This window comes from Oreochromis aureus, linkage group 14, assembly GCF_013358895.1.
Source record: "Oreochromis aureus strain Israel breed Guangdong linkage group 14, ZZ_aureus, whole genome shotgun sequence".
NCBI classification, from domain to species: domain Eukaryota; kingdom Metazoa; phylum Chordata; class Actinopteri; order Cichliformes; family Cichlidae; genus Oreochromis; species Oreochromis aureus.
In genome coordinates, this window is record NC_052955.1 from 13,217,044 (window position 1) to 13,236,328 (window position 19,285).

Here is a 19,285-nt window from a genome sequence, read left to right on the forward strand (position 1 = left end):
TGCCCTGCAATTACGTACAGTCATGATAAAGGTCTTAAAATTGCAATATAACCTGAAATCCCTCTATAGTAATTACAATTTGAAAATCGAGACAAATGTTTCATTGATCGTAATTCTGCAAATCACCATGAGCATCCTAAGATGAATCAAGGACAAAATTAGATGAATGACAAGAACCTTTAGAAGTTTGCACAGCTTGCAGCTGACCTCGTGTCACACAGCTTATGTTAAAGGCTACCAGAGGTCTCACAGGGCAGCTTTGCCATCACCATCACTATCACCCTTGTACTCGTGAGACGGGACTGAGGTCCATATGAAAATGGGGATGAAAGGCCTAAGCTGCCCTCAGAGTAAGAAGCTTCAGCTGGATGGACTGCTAAGTCTTAATGAGGACAAGCTGCTCTGAATTATGGCTATGCCCATGGCACAGTTAATACATTTTGGCCAAAACTGTATTAATGCATACTTTTAGCTTGCCCCACGGTGACTGTAAAAGAGTAGCATGACAATTCATAGATAGATAGATAGATAGATAGATAGATAGATAGATAAAATTGATTGATTGATTGATCTCTCTCTCTGCCTTTTTATTTTAATCCATATTCACTTGTAACAGCCAGGAGAAAAAACAAGACATTGCACTCATAGTTATGCAATTACAATGACATAGCACCACAGACTACAGTGTCTAAAACACCTTAAAACAATATTGCTACATTACTTGTATCTGAATGGTTTAAAAGAATTAAAGCCCAACAGTCAACAAATCAGAGACAGTAGTGAATGAACAGAGCTTAGAACAGATCTGTACCTATAAATGTTAATGAATGAACAACACACTGCTCTCTGATAGAGTTAACAGATCAGCCAGTCTCATATGTACCATGAACAGTGGTGTAATTTCCACTGGGAATTGGTGGGCATATCCGTCTTAATGTTCAGAATGGTATTTCTGTCCCTCCTCCAACGTTTAGAGTTTCCGTTTGGCTCTAGTATTAAAATCTATTTAAACATTATCCTCTTACTGCCCAGCTGCCAAAATGATACTCTGAGTGGTTAATGTGACTCATGCGAGTCACCTTCAGTGTTATTATGCACTCGAGGAAATTAACCTTTCCTTGAGTACCAAGTCATTTGTGAACTTTAACTGCCCTAGGTTTCACCTTAGGCAATATACAAGCTGAGATAGACTGTATATTGGCACATTGTCTTTGGGGTAGGATCTTGGAGTTCTAATCAACGTAAGAGGAAACCAGCTTGTACTATTCAGGGCTGAAAACTGTTGTTACCTCATTTGCATTATAGATGTAATTTATTCAGAACATCTTAAAAGGTGGTGTTAGAAAATTAAAAGGTCTTTGTACATATACAGATATTATTTGTATTGGTTATTTGCCAATATATTGATATTGACATGTATGATGACCAATAAATGAAAATATAAAAAATAAAGATGAGATCTTAGAAACACCCTTCAGCTATGTTATGAGTACTGATGTTGCATAGTTTGTTCACTATAGGGCAGTCTGCATACCAGTTGGCAGCGTGTATTTGGAACGTCACAAACACAACAACTAGTGGAGCAGAGCATACATGAGTAATCCACAACTTATTGTGACCTTAAAACACATAACTTTTAAACCGCGTTGGAATATTATCTCAGTAAGGACTCATAAATGACTTCACATGACAAATATTAGGGAAATCTGTTTAAAGTTTTGTGTGTCTGAAAGAAAAGAAAATACGGGCTTATATATTAGATTTTTAAATCACCAGATATTGTCATTAATCTAAAGAATTCTCTATAAATTCTGTATCAGTTAGGTTTTATTATCAGAATGCAACATTTTTGGTCACGCTAATCCCAATCGTATGTTGACTTTATTTTCTACAGATACCTTAGAGCTGTTTAATAGTAGCCCGTTGTAGTTACCTACAACACTCTGCAAATGTTGACATAGCTATGTGAATTCACAGATGCGAAGTAAGCAAAGAAAAGCTTTCAAAACAAAAGAGAGACTTGTTTAGAGTCAGCAGTGAAATATGTCCTGTCACAGTTCAGTGTGTTTTTTTTTGCCTTTGACGGTATGCCAGCTGTCTCGTTCTAGGTTTTAAACATACTTTCATGAACTTAAAACAGTATTTACTTCAGCTGCTTTCCTGACAGTGTATGACTATAAAGAGACAAGGAAAAAGCATGTGTATCTCCTATACATGGGATTTACACAAAGCTTCTGTTGTTAAAAGCTGAAGTGAAAAATGAAACATTCAGTTTCTTTGTGTATGAACACAATGTTCTTATACTGTTTATTAATTGCACAATATAAAATAGAACAATTCAAACACATCCATTATATAACTTTGTTTGTCTAATTTGTAAAAAGGTCTTCTGATAAAGCAGTATTTAAGTGTGTGCTTCATTCTGATGAAGTAATGAACAGTTCTATTATTTTTTTGTATCAAACAAACATATTTGATTTTTATTAATATCCATTCAATTAATTGATATTAATTGAATGAAACTAACTGAGTGAAAGAAAATAAAAAAAAGTGTGCAGTGACTCAGGCTTTTACCTTTGTTTACTATACAATTACTATATAAGTTTTTTTTGTTTTGTTTTTTTACCTGTTTACAAATTACAGTTATGTAAAGGACATGGACATAATGTGTATACTCACAGCTTTTATTTGAGGGTGTCTACATTCAAATTGGATAAAGGGTTTTGGAGTTTCAGCTCCTTAACATGTGCCACCTTCTACCAAAACTTATTGGCCAATGGACTCAAAGGCTATTTCATGGGCAGGTGTGGGCAATTCCTTTATTATGTCATTATCAATTAAGCAGATAAAAGGCCTGGTGTTGATTTGAGGCGTGGTGCTTGGATTTGGAAGATTTTGCTGTGAACAGACAACATGCGGTCAAACCAGCTCTCCATGCAGGGGAAACAAGGCATCCTTAAACAGAAAAAAACCCCATCTGAGAAAATGCTACAATAGTAGGAGTGGCAAACAGTTTGGTACATCGTGAGAAAAAAAGAGTTCTGGTGAACTCAGCAATCCAAAAAGACCTGGATGCCTAAGAAGACAACAGTGGTGGATGATCGCAGAATCATTTTCATGGTGAAGAGAAACCCATTGACAACAGCCAACCAAGTGAAAAACACTCTCCAGGAGGGAGGTGTATTGAAATCCAAGTCTACCATGAAGAGAAGATCGCATGAAAATAAATACAGAGGGTTCACTGCAAGGTGCAAGCCTCTCATAAGCCTCAAGAATAGAAAGACTAAGACTTTGCGAAAAAAAACATTTAAAAAAAAAAGCCAGCACAGTTCTGGAAAAACGTGCTTTGGACAGATGAAACCAAGATTAACCTCTACCAGAATGATGGTGAGGAACAGCTCATGATCCAAAGGATTTCACATGTAAAACACAGCAGAGGCAGTGTGATGGCTTGGGCATGCATGGCTGCCAGCAGGACTGGGACAGTAGTGTTTATTGATGATATGACACAGGACAGAAGAATCCAAATGAATACTAGGTGTTAAGAGACACTGTCTGCTCAAATCCAGCTAAATGCAGTCAAATTGTTTGGGCAGCATTTCATAATACAGATGGACAATGACCCAAAACATACAGCCAAAGCAACCCAGGAGTTTATTCAAGCAAAGAAGTGGAATATTCTTGAATGGCCAAGCCAGTCACTTGATCCTAACCAAATTGAGCAAGACTAAACTTCATGCAGAAAGGCCTACAAGCAAACAACAACAACTGAAAGTCGCTGCAGTAAAGGCCTGGCAGAGCATTAAAAAGGAGGAAACCCATCATCTGGTGATGTCCATGAGTTCAAGACTTCAGTCTGTCATTGTCAGCAAAACGTTTTCAACCAAGTATTAGAAATTAACATTTTAGTTTCAGTTATTTCATTTGTCCAACTTTGAGTCCCTGAAATGAAGGGATTGTGCACTTAACCTGTATCTGAGTTCTTTCATTTAAAATTCAATACAATACAATACATTTTGGTTCAATACAGAACCAAAATGAGAAAAAAGTTGTCTCTGTCCAAATATTTATGAGTCTAACTGTATTTATTCTAGTGCTGCATTTGAAAATCTGATTTTTGCATAGGAAGTTCTAATCCAAATTATGCATACTAGTCTTTAACAAGTGTAATTCTGCAGTGCTTCATGTAAGAAAGCCTAGAATTTGCACTCTACTGATCACATGACATCATCTCCCCCTTCCCCCCATGCTGTAAAGACCGACATATAGCACAACATCTGTTAAAAAACAATTGACTGCATAATGCTTAAGAAAAAAAAGACAGACAAAAATTAGGTCAAGGAATCAGTAAATTAAAATACGAGTGTCATCTTACAGAAAATCTTGGCAGTGACCAAAATGTTCATTTCCAACCTGGCTGTTGCCTTAGAATGATTCCTTCAGGTTCAAGTTTTTATGCAGATTGACAGAAAAAATGTTCCAGGTTTTTATAGTGCCTTTTAATGAGGCCCATATTTATAGAAACATGGGTAGGAAGGAAGCGTTCCCAAAAGTGGCAAAAGAAATAAAGATAGAACGGTGACTGAGCCTACGCATTGACAAAAATGGCCAACCACCGCATTTAGTATACAGTGATGAGTCAGGGATTTGCAGTTTGTAACAACACTGCGCCGTAATAAATGGTGTCTAACTCGTAAAAAAAAAAGAAGAAGAAAGTGATGTCATAGAAAATGACTAATGCAGTGTGAATGTTAGCATGCCAATGTAAGTATTTAGCTCACAGTGACACACACGCATCCTTTAGTTTCCTTGAAGGGTATGTGTGTGAACATGTCAAATTTTTAAAAAGACACTGGTTTCATTTATTTATTTTTTATAAACAGTATATAGATGGAATATATTTTCACACGTTACATGGATAGATTTTTCCAGATACGTGTGTTTAAAACTGTTTTTTTTTTTTTTTTTTTTTTCAGAAAAGGTAAAGAAGTCAAAAGACAAATGTCAGAAAAAAGTGTGCACTAACAGTACTGTCTGAGCAAGAATAGGATTCAGTCAGGTCTGACCAGTTAGGGGAGCTGATGTGGTGACAGTTGGTTCTGGGATGCTCATTGTAGAGCTGTCTGCAGAAGTTTCATAAACCCATGAGATGGAAGGCACTTACCTCGTGATTCGACTGTTTTCTGTCTGTCTCCATCATGTACTAACGTTGATAACTGACAACATAGGTGTTAGATGGCTCGAGTAAGAGTTGTGACAGATGTGGTCTGTTGGTAAATCAAGGTACAGTAGGCACACAGAGCCCTGAGACATCTCTAGGTCCTTCACCATAGCTGTCTTCATCCATCAGAATAGATTGCTCTACATGCTGCACAACAGGTTGAATCATTTCTGTGGGAGCAGCAGCCACAGCCCACAGCCTCCCAGGGTAAATGTCAAATCCACCATTAGGAAGGAGCCTGGTAGGAGCCTCCAACGCCTTTTTGCCCTCACATCGTCACAGTCTTCACAGCTCCCACAGCACAGCTGAGCTGTAGCATCAGATCTGGGCATAGATGAGTGAGTGAATGTGTATATGTGCCAGAATTTTTTTTTTTTTTTATCTGCATATTTGTCTGGGTTTGTCCATACACGCACCCTGGTTGTGTTTCTGTGTGATTCAAGCTTTTGCCTGCTATTCAGCTTTATAAGATATTCAAACAGGAGATTCTCATAAATGAGCCAGCAGCTCCCCCCATAAAGACATGTGCTGTCTAATTAGCTCTCTTGCCATCTATACCTTTACTACCTGAAACATATGCTTTAACAATATCTCAGTGTCCACTACCTTTCTGTACTTGTGACAAAAAAAGACATGGAGGTATAATCCTGGCGGCAAAATCTAAATCTCCCACCCTGTACCCCTTCTTACTTTTGTATGTGAAAACAAGCCTTTGGTTTGAATATTTTATGTTGTATTTGAAGAAAGCAAGCTGCAACATTACTTATCTCAAGTTTAACCCCTGGTGTATGGGCAAAGGTAAACTAGAAGGCACAAGGTATGTGACTAGAGGCAAAGACAGACACACACACTGACACACACACACACACACACACACACACACACACACACACACGCACACACACACACACGCACACAAAAGCCTAAAAAAAACTCCTGGTTCTGTCTTTTCTAAGCGTAATCACATCTCATCTGGTTTTGGTGCGGTGTAGGGGGCATCATGTCCTAGAGTGGAAATCCTGATAGGTGCTGACACTTACACTGTGTAATATGAGATCTTCGACGATAGCACCTTAGAAATTGCCTTAGCTGTCATGAAAGTACAATTGATTCCATCTACAGATAGAGCAAGAAAAGAAGTGGCCATTTTGGACTTAGACTAGACTTGGTAAGCCAGATGGATGTTGGAGTGTTTATTCTTAAAATCTAGCCTTTGACTGCTGAATGAAATGTGAAGATAGTAATGGGTGAGGACAGTGATGAGACCACTGGTATTATCTTAGCATGGATACTTTATACTTATAAAGTAATTATATTAGCACATTTCCCAGTGTGTAGAAGAGATAAGCAAGCCTAGTGCTGAAGGTTACAGTCCTGCTGTTCTTTCCCCAACATAACCACTCAGACTGGCCATAATCATTCTCATTTCATATGGCGCAGTCCCAGGCAGTGCCATGTAATTGTACTCACAAAGAGCCGTGTAATATTATGCACACCCTGGAAAGAATGTATCAGAAGAATATTACACATGCTTTTAAAATGTCCTTTCACAGTAATGCCACTGACATTGCTGTGGCAGTTGAAGGGCACACAGTGGGGTTGCATAATCTGCAAACTGGGAGGAATAAAAAAAATGTATAAATGCATACTTTAAAGTTTTGTGGGATCAACTTAGTATTTCAAATCCCCATTAAATGAACATAGACTAGTCAGGTGGACACAAGATGTCTTGCATATTTTTCTATTTGCTATAGAAAAGTAGTAACTCAATTTTGTTTCCTATTTTCAAATGAAAAAATTGACATGCATTCTATCCATCGCCCACTTATCTAAAGTGAGGTTGTGATGGCACTAGGCTAACCTGGATATTTTAGACATCCACTTACCCAGCCAGGCTTTACAGTTCCTCCTGGGGAATCCTGAGGCCTTCTCAGGCCAGCTGAGGTATCTGTGGGCATAATCTCTCCAGTAGGTTCTGGGTTATACCCTGGGCTCTTTCCCAAGTTTGGCATGGCTGGCAAACCTCTAGATGAAGGTGCCCAAGAGACATCTGTATCAGATACCCAAATCGTCTCAACTTGCTCCTTTCAACATGCACCAAAATCCAATCACTTAAACAGAAACAACATGGAATAGTGAAGAAGACAGTGTAACTTAGTGGGGAGAAATGGCTACTGTGGAATGCACCTATGTTCAAGCATTGAGAAAATTAAGTGTAAGATTTGGTGAAAGCAACTTGGAAAAATTAAAGCACTGAGTATAGGAAGAGAGGAACAGAGTTAAAAAAGCCTGAGAAAATGAAGAGAGAAGTGAAAGACTGTGAAATGACTTAAGGGACTCAAGTGACAGATGGAGATTAAGATGGAGTGATGTCTTACGGATAAATGAATGAGAAATTAGATGCGACAACATCAATCTCTACAAAAAAAGGTTCTCATAATTGTTATTAGGTTAGAGTAGGTTTGATCATATAAGGGCTTGTCATTTAAAAGTAAGATTAAGTGTTAATTGAGCAAAAATGTTGACGCTGACTCACCATCAGCTGGCCATCTTTTTTTTGATGTTTAGTCTTGGATTTAAAAATTTATTCCAAAATGATAGTGCTGATTTTGGAGATGTTTGCACAGTCCACATACAACATCACCTGAACATTATTGTTGCACTTTCTACCAAGGGAACATTTGTATTCATTATGGTAAATGGCCTGTATTTGTATAGCGCTTTACTTAGTCCCTATGGACCCCAAAGCGCTTTACACTACATTCAGTCATCCACCCAGTCACACACACATTCACACACTGGTGATGGCAAGCTACATTGTAGCCACAGCCACCCTGGGTCGCACTGACAGAGGCGAGGCTGCCGGACACTGGCGCCACCAGGCCCTCTGACCACCACCAGTAGGCAACGGGTGAAGTGTCTTGCCCAAGGACACAACGACTGAGACTGTCGGAGCCGGGGCTCGAACCGGCAACCTTCTGATTACAAGGCGAACTGCCAACTCTTGAGCCACGATATTATATTATTATATCATCATATTAACAAAATTAAACATAACCCTCTCTTGTGGAGAAGGTTAACTCTTACTCTGTTGACCATTTCTTACCCAGGTGAGCTTCCTGTTCACCATGCAATGAATGAAACAGAATTTACACTTGTCTGCATAGGCAGAGAAGATGTTGTCTGGCTGTTTGATCACTTTTTGCTGTTATATCACAACCAGTTTTGACTGGAACAAATTCAACAGTTTCAGACACATTTGCTGGTGAGTTTGTATTGTCTTCTAAATGTTGGCATCTTGAAGTTTTGTTCTTGCACTAGAAAACCTTGTGGAAATTACCTCAAATGTTACTCATGTCACAATGAGTTGTTCAGCCTTGGTTTGATGTTTATAGTTTATTTGCTCGTGATGTGATTTATTCACTTTTGAATTAGATTAGCGAAGGTGTTGAGTGAACATCCCTGTGTTGTCATACACAGGATATATGTGTTCACACTGCTTTTTGCTCAGGGGACGAGGCGTGCTGAGAATCTCAGGCTGTCTTGTTGACCTGTCTGTAGAGAGAGCTGTCATTCTGAGTGTAGTTTTAAGTCTTGTGACTAATATTTTACGTGTCCTTGTGAAAAAATATTCCACTTTTAGATTTCCAAATGCTGTGTTATATAATTACTTTGTTATTTTCTTTCTGACTTATGTTTGGTAGTAGACTGTAACCAAAATCAACGATGAACAGCACAGTGAGAGTGCTCTGTAATCAACAATTTCTGGGTAAAAAAACCAAAAATATTTAAGAATAGTTTTGGTAAATTGAGGATTGCTTCCATTTTTTTCTTAGAATTGTAACATTCTAACATGTTTTTGCATGTTTTTCAGAAATGGTTCATTTAAAAAAAATTCTTTTGATGTAGTCCCTAATTCTTTTTTTTTTACATGTAGGCTTCCCATGAATGCCTTTGGTGGATTAATTACAATAGGTAGAAGAAGAGATGTTCCAGGCAGTAATCGGTGTCTTCAAGGAAGCTTTGGTGTTCCTGTGATAGTGCAGTGGAATTTAATACCCCTATTATCTGTCCTCCTTAGTACTTACACTGATTCCTGTCTTTATGCCCTGCAGATCTGATAAATGTTGTATCAAACTCAATTTAGTTGTCTGTATTATTTCTTTAGAGATCCCTAGAGATTAGATGTATTCCTGGTTATAGGCCTGGCCCTGAGATTTTTTTTAACTCCTTAAGCAATACCAGCCCAACAGCAGTCACTTATAATAGCTGTTGCCTTTTTTTTTTCTTTTTAGTAAATTGGATTGCAGCTCTTTAATTGTGCAATGCTATGCTATATAGATTGGGGCTCTATCTTGATAAAGCTGTAGGCTTTTCCATAATGACCCATGGCTCAGGCTTTTGAATAAATGCCATGACAAATAGATGAGATACACTCACAGAAATAGTGGTAATGATGCTGGTTTTTTTCAGGGAGTTAAAGGATTATCTAATAGCATTACTGAAAACATCTGTCTGAGCATCATCCCATATTCGCTGTGTTGCCCTTCTCTCTATTTACTCATTCCTGGCAGATGTTCAATGACTCTGGTTAGACTGTCATATTTTACTGGGGGTTTTTCTCTCCTATTTTTTTTCTGGGGAAGACAGGCAGCCCAGGATTCCTGTGTCAATATGACAGTGAAATGAAGTGAAATATGTAAGGGGAGAGGCATCAACTGCAAGCAAAAGGAGTGGAAATCATTTAATCCTCCTGCTCAGAGCCCCATGCCAAATTTATTTTGGAAGGGAACAGTTTGTTAGGATATTTTCAATGTTATATGTGCAGAAAGCAGATTATAGATATCAGATTTGCTAATATTACAAGCCCAGCAGCAAACAGCTCATCTGTCTTACATAGACTGTCATCTCCTCTTTGTCAGTATCCTCATTTTCATCTTTTCTGACCTGCGCTCTCTTGGTGCTCTGTGGCAAGAACTCCTGTTCTCTCATTCTGCCTTTCAACACACGTGTTTGTCATCATTTGCCTAAAATGAACTAAGAAATAATAAAGGTTCATCTCTACTTAGCCCCCCTGCTGCCTTTGGGGAGAAGCTTCTTTTCCTGAGCCAGTCTGCTTTTCCCCTTGCCAAAGCTTACTCACACAGTAACAATGGGCTAATGGGGGCAGATATCGAAAATGTAATGTAATTAAAAGATGCACTTTTTCCAGACATAGGAAATAATCCACATGTTTTTTGTGTATAGGAAAGGCGAGTTTGTGTCCTAATACACATGTTAGCCTGTATGTGTTTTGTCTTGGGATGCAAACGCACCACATATGCTCATTTGTGCTATCTGCCCACAGTGGCAACCGTGTAAGAGCAGTGTGTTGCTGCACCTGTACCCACCTTGCCGACCTGCTTGTCACTTTGTTTCCTATGAGGCCATTCTGCTGCCTTTGCTATTATTAGATTTCAGATGTTAAAATGTCGCTGGCAACACAGTCATATGGACAGCCCCATGGACACTTACTGTGTTGTATTCTGCAGCTGCACTGTAGTGTTTCCAAGGGTAGACTATAACGATACAGACTATCCTGTCTGGAGCAAGTTCTGTGTTTATGCTTTAGCCAAACCCTATTCAATTAATGCATGTTATGCTATACCGACCTCTTTGATGCATTTACTTGGAATGCACAGGTGTGTGGAAAACAGGAAAAATGCCACTTTTCCCTTTTTAACCCTCAGCTCTTTTATTTTCCTCATGCTACATAATGATTAATTCTGCTGTATCTTTCAGATGTGTTAATACAAACATATGTAAGGGTAGTTGTGCCTTTGCTATGGATTATACTATAATATTTTAAAGCTTATGTTAAAACTTTGTGATGAATACTTTAAAATGCTTCAAAAATGTTGAATTATCTGTTATTAAATATTTCCAAATCTTGTTTGATTCAGGCTTTGAGCTCTTTTGGGGGAATTATGAAGAACAATTATGTGAATTTTCTAATTCTTGATAGTCAAACAATTGATCTTCCTCTTGTCTTTCTAGATTTCACCAGAATCTCTTGAGTGTTTTAGTTGTATTATCTACCATAAATTATGAAGTCCACAATGTGAGAAATTCAGAAAAACTGAAATAACAAAACTAAACTGAATTACAAAATAAAAACTAAGTAGAAAATACAAAGCTATAATAACTCTGGCAGGTAGGCCTTGAACCATTTAAGAAGGATTTATTAGTATGTGTAAGAGTGTGTTGTGTGTCTTGCATGAAATTCAGTAAAATGCAGCCACTCATTGCTTTCATTTTTAACCAGCAATATAGTTCAAATACAATTTATTGAGGCATTTCTTTTATTATGAGTAGAGCCAGCTAATTCAGAGTAGCCTTCTGACCCTACTGTTTATATGAAAAATAGCAGATGAAGGTATAAGCTAAGTGTCTCTGCACACCTTGCATAGATCATGGTCCAGATTTACTAACGAGGCCACATTAGCTTTAGGATACGGTTGCAGAATTGGGTTGATGGGAGAGGAAAGATCTGTGGGTGGTTCACTAACAAAGACACAGACAGTTGATTTCAGTCATGACTGACACATTCAAATAAAAGCAGTTCAAATTAGCAGAACAACAACAAGGAGATATAATGAGGGAGAAAGTTAATCTACTATCAGAAATAATAGAGTGTAAGTGCTGATTTTAAGCATATTTGTCTCTTCGGTAGCAGCATGGCAGTTCAGATCTGGGAGAGGCAAGTAAATCAGAATCACTTTGACTGAAACATTGAAACACTATAAACTCATCTCTCACTGTAAAATGCAACTTAATGTAATGGGCATCTCAGACATCTAAGCTAAACCATGTATGAATTTTGTATTGGTCAAAATACTAGTATTGTAGAAAACCATAAATATAGGAGCTTTGGCGATACTCAGGGTCAGGACTTCACAGCTTTGAGCCATCCACCCATTCATTTATCTGCTCATTCTGATAACATCTCCCTCTGGCTTTCAAAGAAATTACACCTGTAGTGGAAGTTGTCACAGCCTTTTTTTCTTAGCATTATGCATCATTTGTGGCAAGTTGTCTGGTGCAGACATTAGTAAATTATGTTTGTGTAGTTCGTTTTAATCATATTTTCACCATATTGTGTGCTTTGAAAGGGAAATGTTTACAGATATGTATGCCAAGGCCAGCTGGAAAAATCCTATGTCCACACATCAGTTGCAGAATTGACACTCAGCCACTTTAGTGAATACAGACAGGCAGGGTTTTGTGCTGGTCTTCATACCATAAGGTGAACCTGACAAAAAAAACCTTGTAAAATTTAGTTCAGTTCAACTTTCCTAATACAGTGCCGGTAGTCTCAGGGTGCTTCATATTGCAAGAGTAAATACCCAAGAATATGGGAGGAAAAATCCGACAATTGGAGAGTTCATTGCACTTGGCGATAGTGAAAAGGAAGAACTCCCTTTTAACCAGGAGAAACTTCCAGAATAACCAAGATCAGGGAGGGGCAGCGATCTAGAGCAATCGGTTGAGGTGTGAGGGAAAGGGAAAGACAAGGACAATGAATGAATGAATGAATAAATGAATGAATAAATAAATACAAGGACAAAATGCAAACTGTAGGGAAAATTTGACATCCAGTAGCGACATGTAAATGCATTAGGAGTGGAAAGGAATGGCTAAGTGCATCTTGGGAAGTAACCCCATGTACAACCCCCTGAGCATATGCCAGCATAACTAATGAATGGCTCAGGGTCACCTGATCCAGCTGTAAGTACATACGTCATCAAAAGGAAAGTTTTTCGATCCTGATCTTTATAAACTACAGAGTGTGTCCATCTCCTGAATCCAAACTGGGACCTGGTTCCATAGGATGAGCAGCCTGATAGCTGATAGGCCTTCCTGCTGTTCTACTCTAGGAATCACATGTGCTCTAATGGGATAATAACCAATGTAAGGACAAAACTTCAGCTTCATGCACATTATAATTCATAGTGATAAGCTAAAAAAATGTTCTCCCCTTCAGCTTTTGCTGCAACAGCTTTTTCATTACCATAGGCATTACAATATGTTTAGTGACACTGTATAAGAAAACACAACAGAGAAGCAGTTGGGTGTTTTGATCAATTAGGCACTTATTGATATTGTTGATAAGTTATTATACTGTACTATTAATACTGAAATATGCATGCATAGTTATACTGTGCTGAGAAATAGCCACTGCTATCCCTTAGAGATAATGGAAATCAATTCTCGAAAATGAACAAATTTCAGTTTATAAGGTTATAAATGAGGATTACCATATTGATGCAAACTGAAAAGCACTGCCATTAAGCCTTACCTGCCCTTTATATTCCTTTAAGATTAATCAGTAATCTTGTTTAATATCCATCTGCATCAGTAAGCGCCTCACTGTTTATTTTCAATAACAATTAAGTATTTGTTGTACTGTTAATGCTCAGTATGGGCATGCCAAAGAATACAAAGTTGCCAGACGCTGCTGATGAGTTTCAGTGTAGCGACGATATTATTCTCCAAGATATTCCTCTATAGTGCTTTTCTGAAAATGGTACAGCTTGCAGTGTATTGTAATGCATCTTAATATAGAAAACCACAAGAGTCATATATTGGTCACCTTGACATAAGAACATATAGTAATACTTGGTTTTCTGAAAACCACAGTCTAGAGGATCCCATTGAGTCCACCGCAGCATGCACCGAGTGAAAGGCAGTGAGACAGTCTGGACAGATATCCAATACATCAGGGTCAACATATTCACAGTTCTGCTTGGCAATTTAGAGTCAAAATCTGTTTGCATTTCTCTGGAGTAAAAGAAATTCAGCGACCCTGGAGGAAACCCACACACCCACCAGGAGAGAATGCACACCTATTATAGCAAGGGCTTTGGCTGAAGATTAAAAATAGAACTCTATTTTGCAAAAGGACCTTGCAAACTATTAAACTCTCCTGCCAAAGTAACATGTGATTGGTTGCTGGTCACTGTCATAACACCATTTAAATTAAATCAATGAGTCATATTTAAAAAAGAAATAATGAAAGGAACCTTTATGTAGCATAAAAACTGTGTCGTTTACTGATGTTTTACAACAAAATATGTAACATTTAAAACCTTGCAATTTTGGGCAAACTTTCATTATGTTCTTACTCATTTTGCTCTCATCTTATAAAGCTACTGCTGAACAAATTCATTTACATCAGCAGGGGAATAAGGAGGCATGCAAATTTGTAAATTGGATTAGCCCACCTGATGATCATGGATGACTGTGAAAAATTCAGCGGTTAACCACCCTCAGCCCACTCCACTCTACCACACCCCACCCACATACACACACACTATAGACATTATCACCCTTTAAAAAAAAAAAAATTAAAAAAAAGATCTGACAGGCTCGTTGACAGTTCCCACACTTGCTGAGTAATTCATGGAATACATGTTATTCTAGTGAAACAGGCTTGGTCAGTTGGGAAATGTGGGTTTGGCAGATAAGCATTTTAATTAATTATCACTCGGTCAAATTTCAAATTTTTTTTGTATATTTTACCTTTAATTTCACTGGTTTCTCAAAACAGAAAAGTAATGATGATGTTAGTTAGCGATGCAGTTAGGGCTTTATTTTGATTAGCACATGGATAATATATAGGATAACAATACAATACAATCACAATACAATACATTTAAAAAAAAATATAATAGAAAATGCTACAATTTTTATAGTTAGACTCCCCAGCTGCTTTATTAGGTACACGTTGATGTTAGTGTGTTAGAACCTGTTTTCACTTCTGAATTGCTTTAGTTTTTATTGGCATAAATTCAACAAGGTGAAAATTTTCCTCAAAGACTTTAGTGCATATTGAACAGGATGGCACAGTTACCCTACATCCACGAGGAAACTCTCCCATTTCTCCTATTTTGTGGTATGATGTGTTATTCTGTTGAAAACAGACATCAGGAAATTGGCTATAGATACAGTTAAGCCCATAATTATTCATACCCCTGCCAAATTTTGACTTAAAGTTACTTTTGTTCAACTAGCAAGTTATTTTTTGAGCAGAAATGACACAGGTGTCTCCCCAAAGATAATAAGACGATGTACAAGAGGCATCATTGTGGAAAAAATATTTTCTCAGGTTTTATTTATATTTTAGCAAAAAGTATCATGTCCAGAATTATTCATACCCTTCTCAATAATCAATAGAAAAGCCTTTATTGGCTATTACAGCAATCAAACGCTTCCTATAATTGCAGACCAGCTTTTTGCATGTCTCCACAGGCATTTTTGCCCATTCATCTTTAGCAATGAGCTCCAAATCTTTCAGGTTGGAGGGTCTTCTTGCCATCACCCTGATCTTTAGCTCCTCCACAGATTCTCAATTGATTCAAGTCAGGACTCTGGCTAGGCCACTGCAAAACGTTACTGGTGTTGTCTGCTAACCATTTCTTCACCACGTTTGCTGTATGTTTTGGGTCATTGTCGTGCTAAAATGTCCACTGGTTCCCAAGGCCAAGTTTTTCTGCAGACTGCCTGATGTTGTTGTTGAGAATCTTCATGTATTGCTCTTTTTTCATGGTGCTGTTTACTGTGATTAGGTTCCCTGGTCCATTGGCTAAAAAACACCCCCAAAGCATTAGGTTCCCACCACCATGTTTGACATTGGGGATGGTGTTCTTTGGGTTGAAGGCTTCTCCATTTTTATGCCAAATGAAGGCAACATCATTGTGACCAAATAATTCATTTTGTTTCATCTGACCATAACACTGAAGACCAGAAGTCTTATTCTTTGTCCAGATGAGCATTTGCAAAGGCCAAACGAGCTTTTGCATGCCTTAGAAGTGCCTGGAGAAGTGGCGTTTTCCTTGGTCTGCATCCGTGGAACCCAACAGTGTCCGTTGGACTGTCTGCCTTGAGACATTGCCACCAGCAGAGCCCAGATTCACCAGAATGGCCTTGGTGGTGATCCTTGGATTCTTTTTCACCTCTCTCACTATTCTCCTGGCCAACACAGGTTTCACTTTTGGCTTCCGACAACGTCCTCTGAGATTTTCCACAGTGCGGAACATCTTGTATTTTGTAATAATACTTTACACTGTGGCCACTGGAACTTGAAAACATTTGGATATGGCCTTGTAGCCCATTCCTCACTTGTGAGCAGCCACAATGCACAGCTGCAGGTCCTCACTGAGTTCCTTTGTCTTAGCCATGAATGTCCACAGACCACCTGCAGAGAGCTGCTGTTTTTCACCTGTTGAGTTGATTAAAACAGCTATTTCCAATTAATCAGGGTAATTACGATGCTTTAGAACAGCTTTGACTATTTGGGATGGTATGGAACTTTGGATTTTCCCAGAGACTGTGACAGTTTGTAAAGGGTATGAATAATTCTGGACATGATACTTTTTGCTCAAATGTAAATAAAAGCTGAGAAATATTTTTTTCCACAATGATCGTCTTGTACATCATCTTATTATCTTTTGTGAGACGCCTGTGTCATTTCCAGTCAAAAATAACTTTCTAGTTGAATAAAAGTAACTTTAAGTCAAAATTTGCCAGGGGTATGAATAATTATGGGCTTAACTGTATATATGGTTATATATGGATATAGTTGTCACCAATATTCAGGTAGGTTATTGCGTTTAAATGATTCTAAATTGATACTAAGGGGCCCAAGGTGTCCCTAGAAATGATTAACTAGCATGAATTGGGCAAATCTTCTGATAATTCTTTTCACTCCTCTGTCTGAAATCTTGCGGGAAGCACTTCCAGATTACGGTCCTAACAGTGATCACTGTCTGAAATTCTTCTGTAACTACTGCCATCATTATGTTTTTTAAGAATGAGGTCTTGAGAGAGCTCATTGGTTTTACCCACAGTAAGTCTGATTCTTGTCTGATACCTTGGTAATGAGGCACTTCTTTTAAGCCATCAGTTGGGACTGACCCAGCTGATATTAATTGGCACTAAGTTGTAGGACTGCTTTTTAATTACTGATAGATTTCAGCTGGTGCTGTGACTTCCCATGCCTTTTTAAACCTCCCTTTATTCAGGTGTTCAATAGTTTTTCCCTTTTGTCATTTCTCATCATTACACATAACTGAATGTATGGACATCAGTGGTTTGATTTCTTTCCATATATGGATTGAATGGTTTGTTACCGACATCTGGTGAGAATTTCATGTCGATAGCACCTTTTAGAAATATATTTACTTCGAAAATTGGTGACTGGTTCAATACTTTACCTGCTGTACAGACACAGTAATACACAAATAGAAATTAACACACGCTACCAGAGAAAGCAGTGTTAATACTATAAAATGTATAATGTAATCATAGTTTTCAGCTAGCTCAGAGTTTAAATATGTCATTGACATATTAGCTGCGGTACAATGCAGTTTTAGAATGGAAAGTTGTTTATATATCATTTTTTAAACAGTCGTTTTTTCTCAGGCTAATGGGCCCAATAGTAAAACTGTCAATGAAATATATCTGCAACTTAACACATCGCAAAATACTCAGAACCTTAAATCATATGTTATTTAGATAGATGGGGGAAGCCTGTTAGTTTAATTTAGTCTGGTAGTTTTCATGAACAGATAAGTGTCATCTGTGACAGAATGGCTTTGTGAAACGGGAGAAGTTTTGCATTCTCTTTGTCTGCTGCAACATCTTTGAGGTGTAATGCACTGGTACCAACAAGTTCTCTGCTTTCTTGTGACATCAGAAGAAATTCCTGTCAAAGTCAGGAAAAGGAAATTGGCATCAGAGGACAGAACAGAAAAATGCATTTACTTTTATGTTTACCCAACTACATTAGGACAATGATGCAGTGAAGAAACATGCCATTTATGTAAAAACACATCAGTTGTTTAAACTGTTGATAAGTAGTGATACAATCAGCTGGCAATACATCTACACCATGTGTGCGCGTGTGCACATGAGTGTACTTGGATACATGTATTCCATTCTTGCTGTAGACTCAAGCTTGTTTTTGTAGCACACACCAGCACAGTGGTTTTTGTAACGGAGATTCAAATCAGTTGGCAATTTCTCACACATATTGAGCTGTATGCTAAAGAGCTAATTAACAAGAGCTGTTATAGAGTTCACAAGCTCCTCTGACATCTTAATTAGATCTTAATGACATTTCAGTTGGAATGGCTGAACTGAGTACCACAAGATGAGGCAAAACCACTGCTGATATGCAGAGAGAAATCGGAACTGTGCAAGACACGGGACACCAGTACGCGAAGCAATAGAGAAGAGGAGTGATAGTTGAGGAAATGAAAGTGAAACAATCTAAATAGGGATGGATCGAAGGACATTTTGGCTTTATGTCTGCACAGTAGTGTCCTGTGTTGAGATAATGCGATTGTGATTTACACTGATACACATTTCAAGTTGTTGTCCTCTCTCTGTTTTTTCTCATCATGCGTCTTCGTTCTGTTCCGCTCTCCCATTGGGATATGGGACTATATGTTGCCCAGTAATTACTCTGTCCATGTCCCAGTAGCATTACACATCTCATATCAGCCTCTTAAACAGATTCTTAGCATTTATTACCATAAAATTTCAATGTACTTACCCTGGAAATAACTAGATACAGCTTGCACTGCCAGTGTAGTAATGATATTTCTGGCAGATAGATGGCTGATTAGATATAATAATCTTCTGTAGTGCTGTGTTTTGCATTGTAGATGGTTTTGCGTGGTCTGCAGTGAATTGCAGGGGAAATCTCTTTTTTCTTCTTTCTGGTGGACAGTATTTTTAGCTGAAAGGTTGTTGTACGTTTATGAAAAATAATCGTTCCAGTGAGTGAGAAATGTTGTGCAGAAACCTTAAATGATCCCTGTTATTGTATCATTTTTTGTGATCCTTAATTACCTTCCTGCTATTGGGTAGACATTCAAGGGTACACAAACAGATGCATGCAGACAAAATCAAAACCCAGAGAAAGAGAGAGAGCCACTGATTCAAACCTTTGAATGCAAATATTTATTTATCAGATGAGTTGCTCTGTCTGTGTTTTCCTGGGCTCAGCTGGCCTGTACT

General features: G+C 38.1%; 1 protein-coding gene across 2 annotated transcripts in view; it reads left to right on the top strand.

The window, feature by feature from the left end:
* The window catches only part of dph1 (diphthamide biosynthesis 1), a 63,070-nt gene that overhangs the window by 18,392 nt on the left and 25,393 nt on the right, over positions 1–19,285 (top strand). Inside the window, exon 1 of one of the 2 annotated variants that reach the window (XM_039598331.1) lies at positions 17,268–17,400. The exons of the other annotated variant lie outside the window; for it this stretch is intronic. Coding sequence (XP_039454265.1) covers positions 17,339–17,400 — 62 coding nt within the window. The 5' untranslated portion in view covers positions 17,268–17,338. Of the gene's footprint in view, positions 1–17,267; positions 17,401–19,285 lie in introns of those variants that run through there. 2 annotated transcript variants of the gene reach the window in all.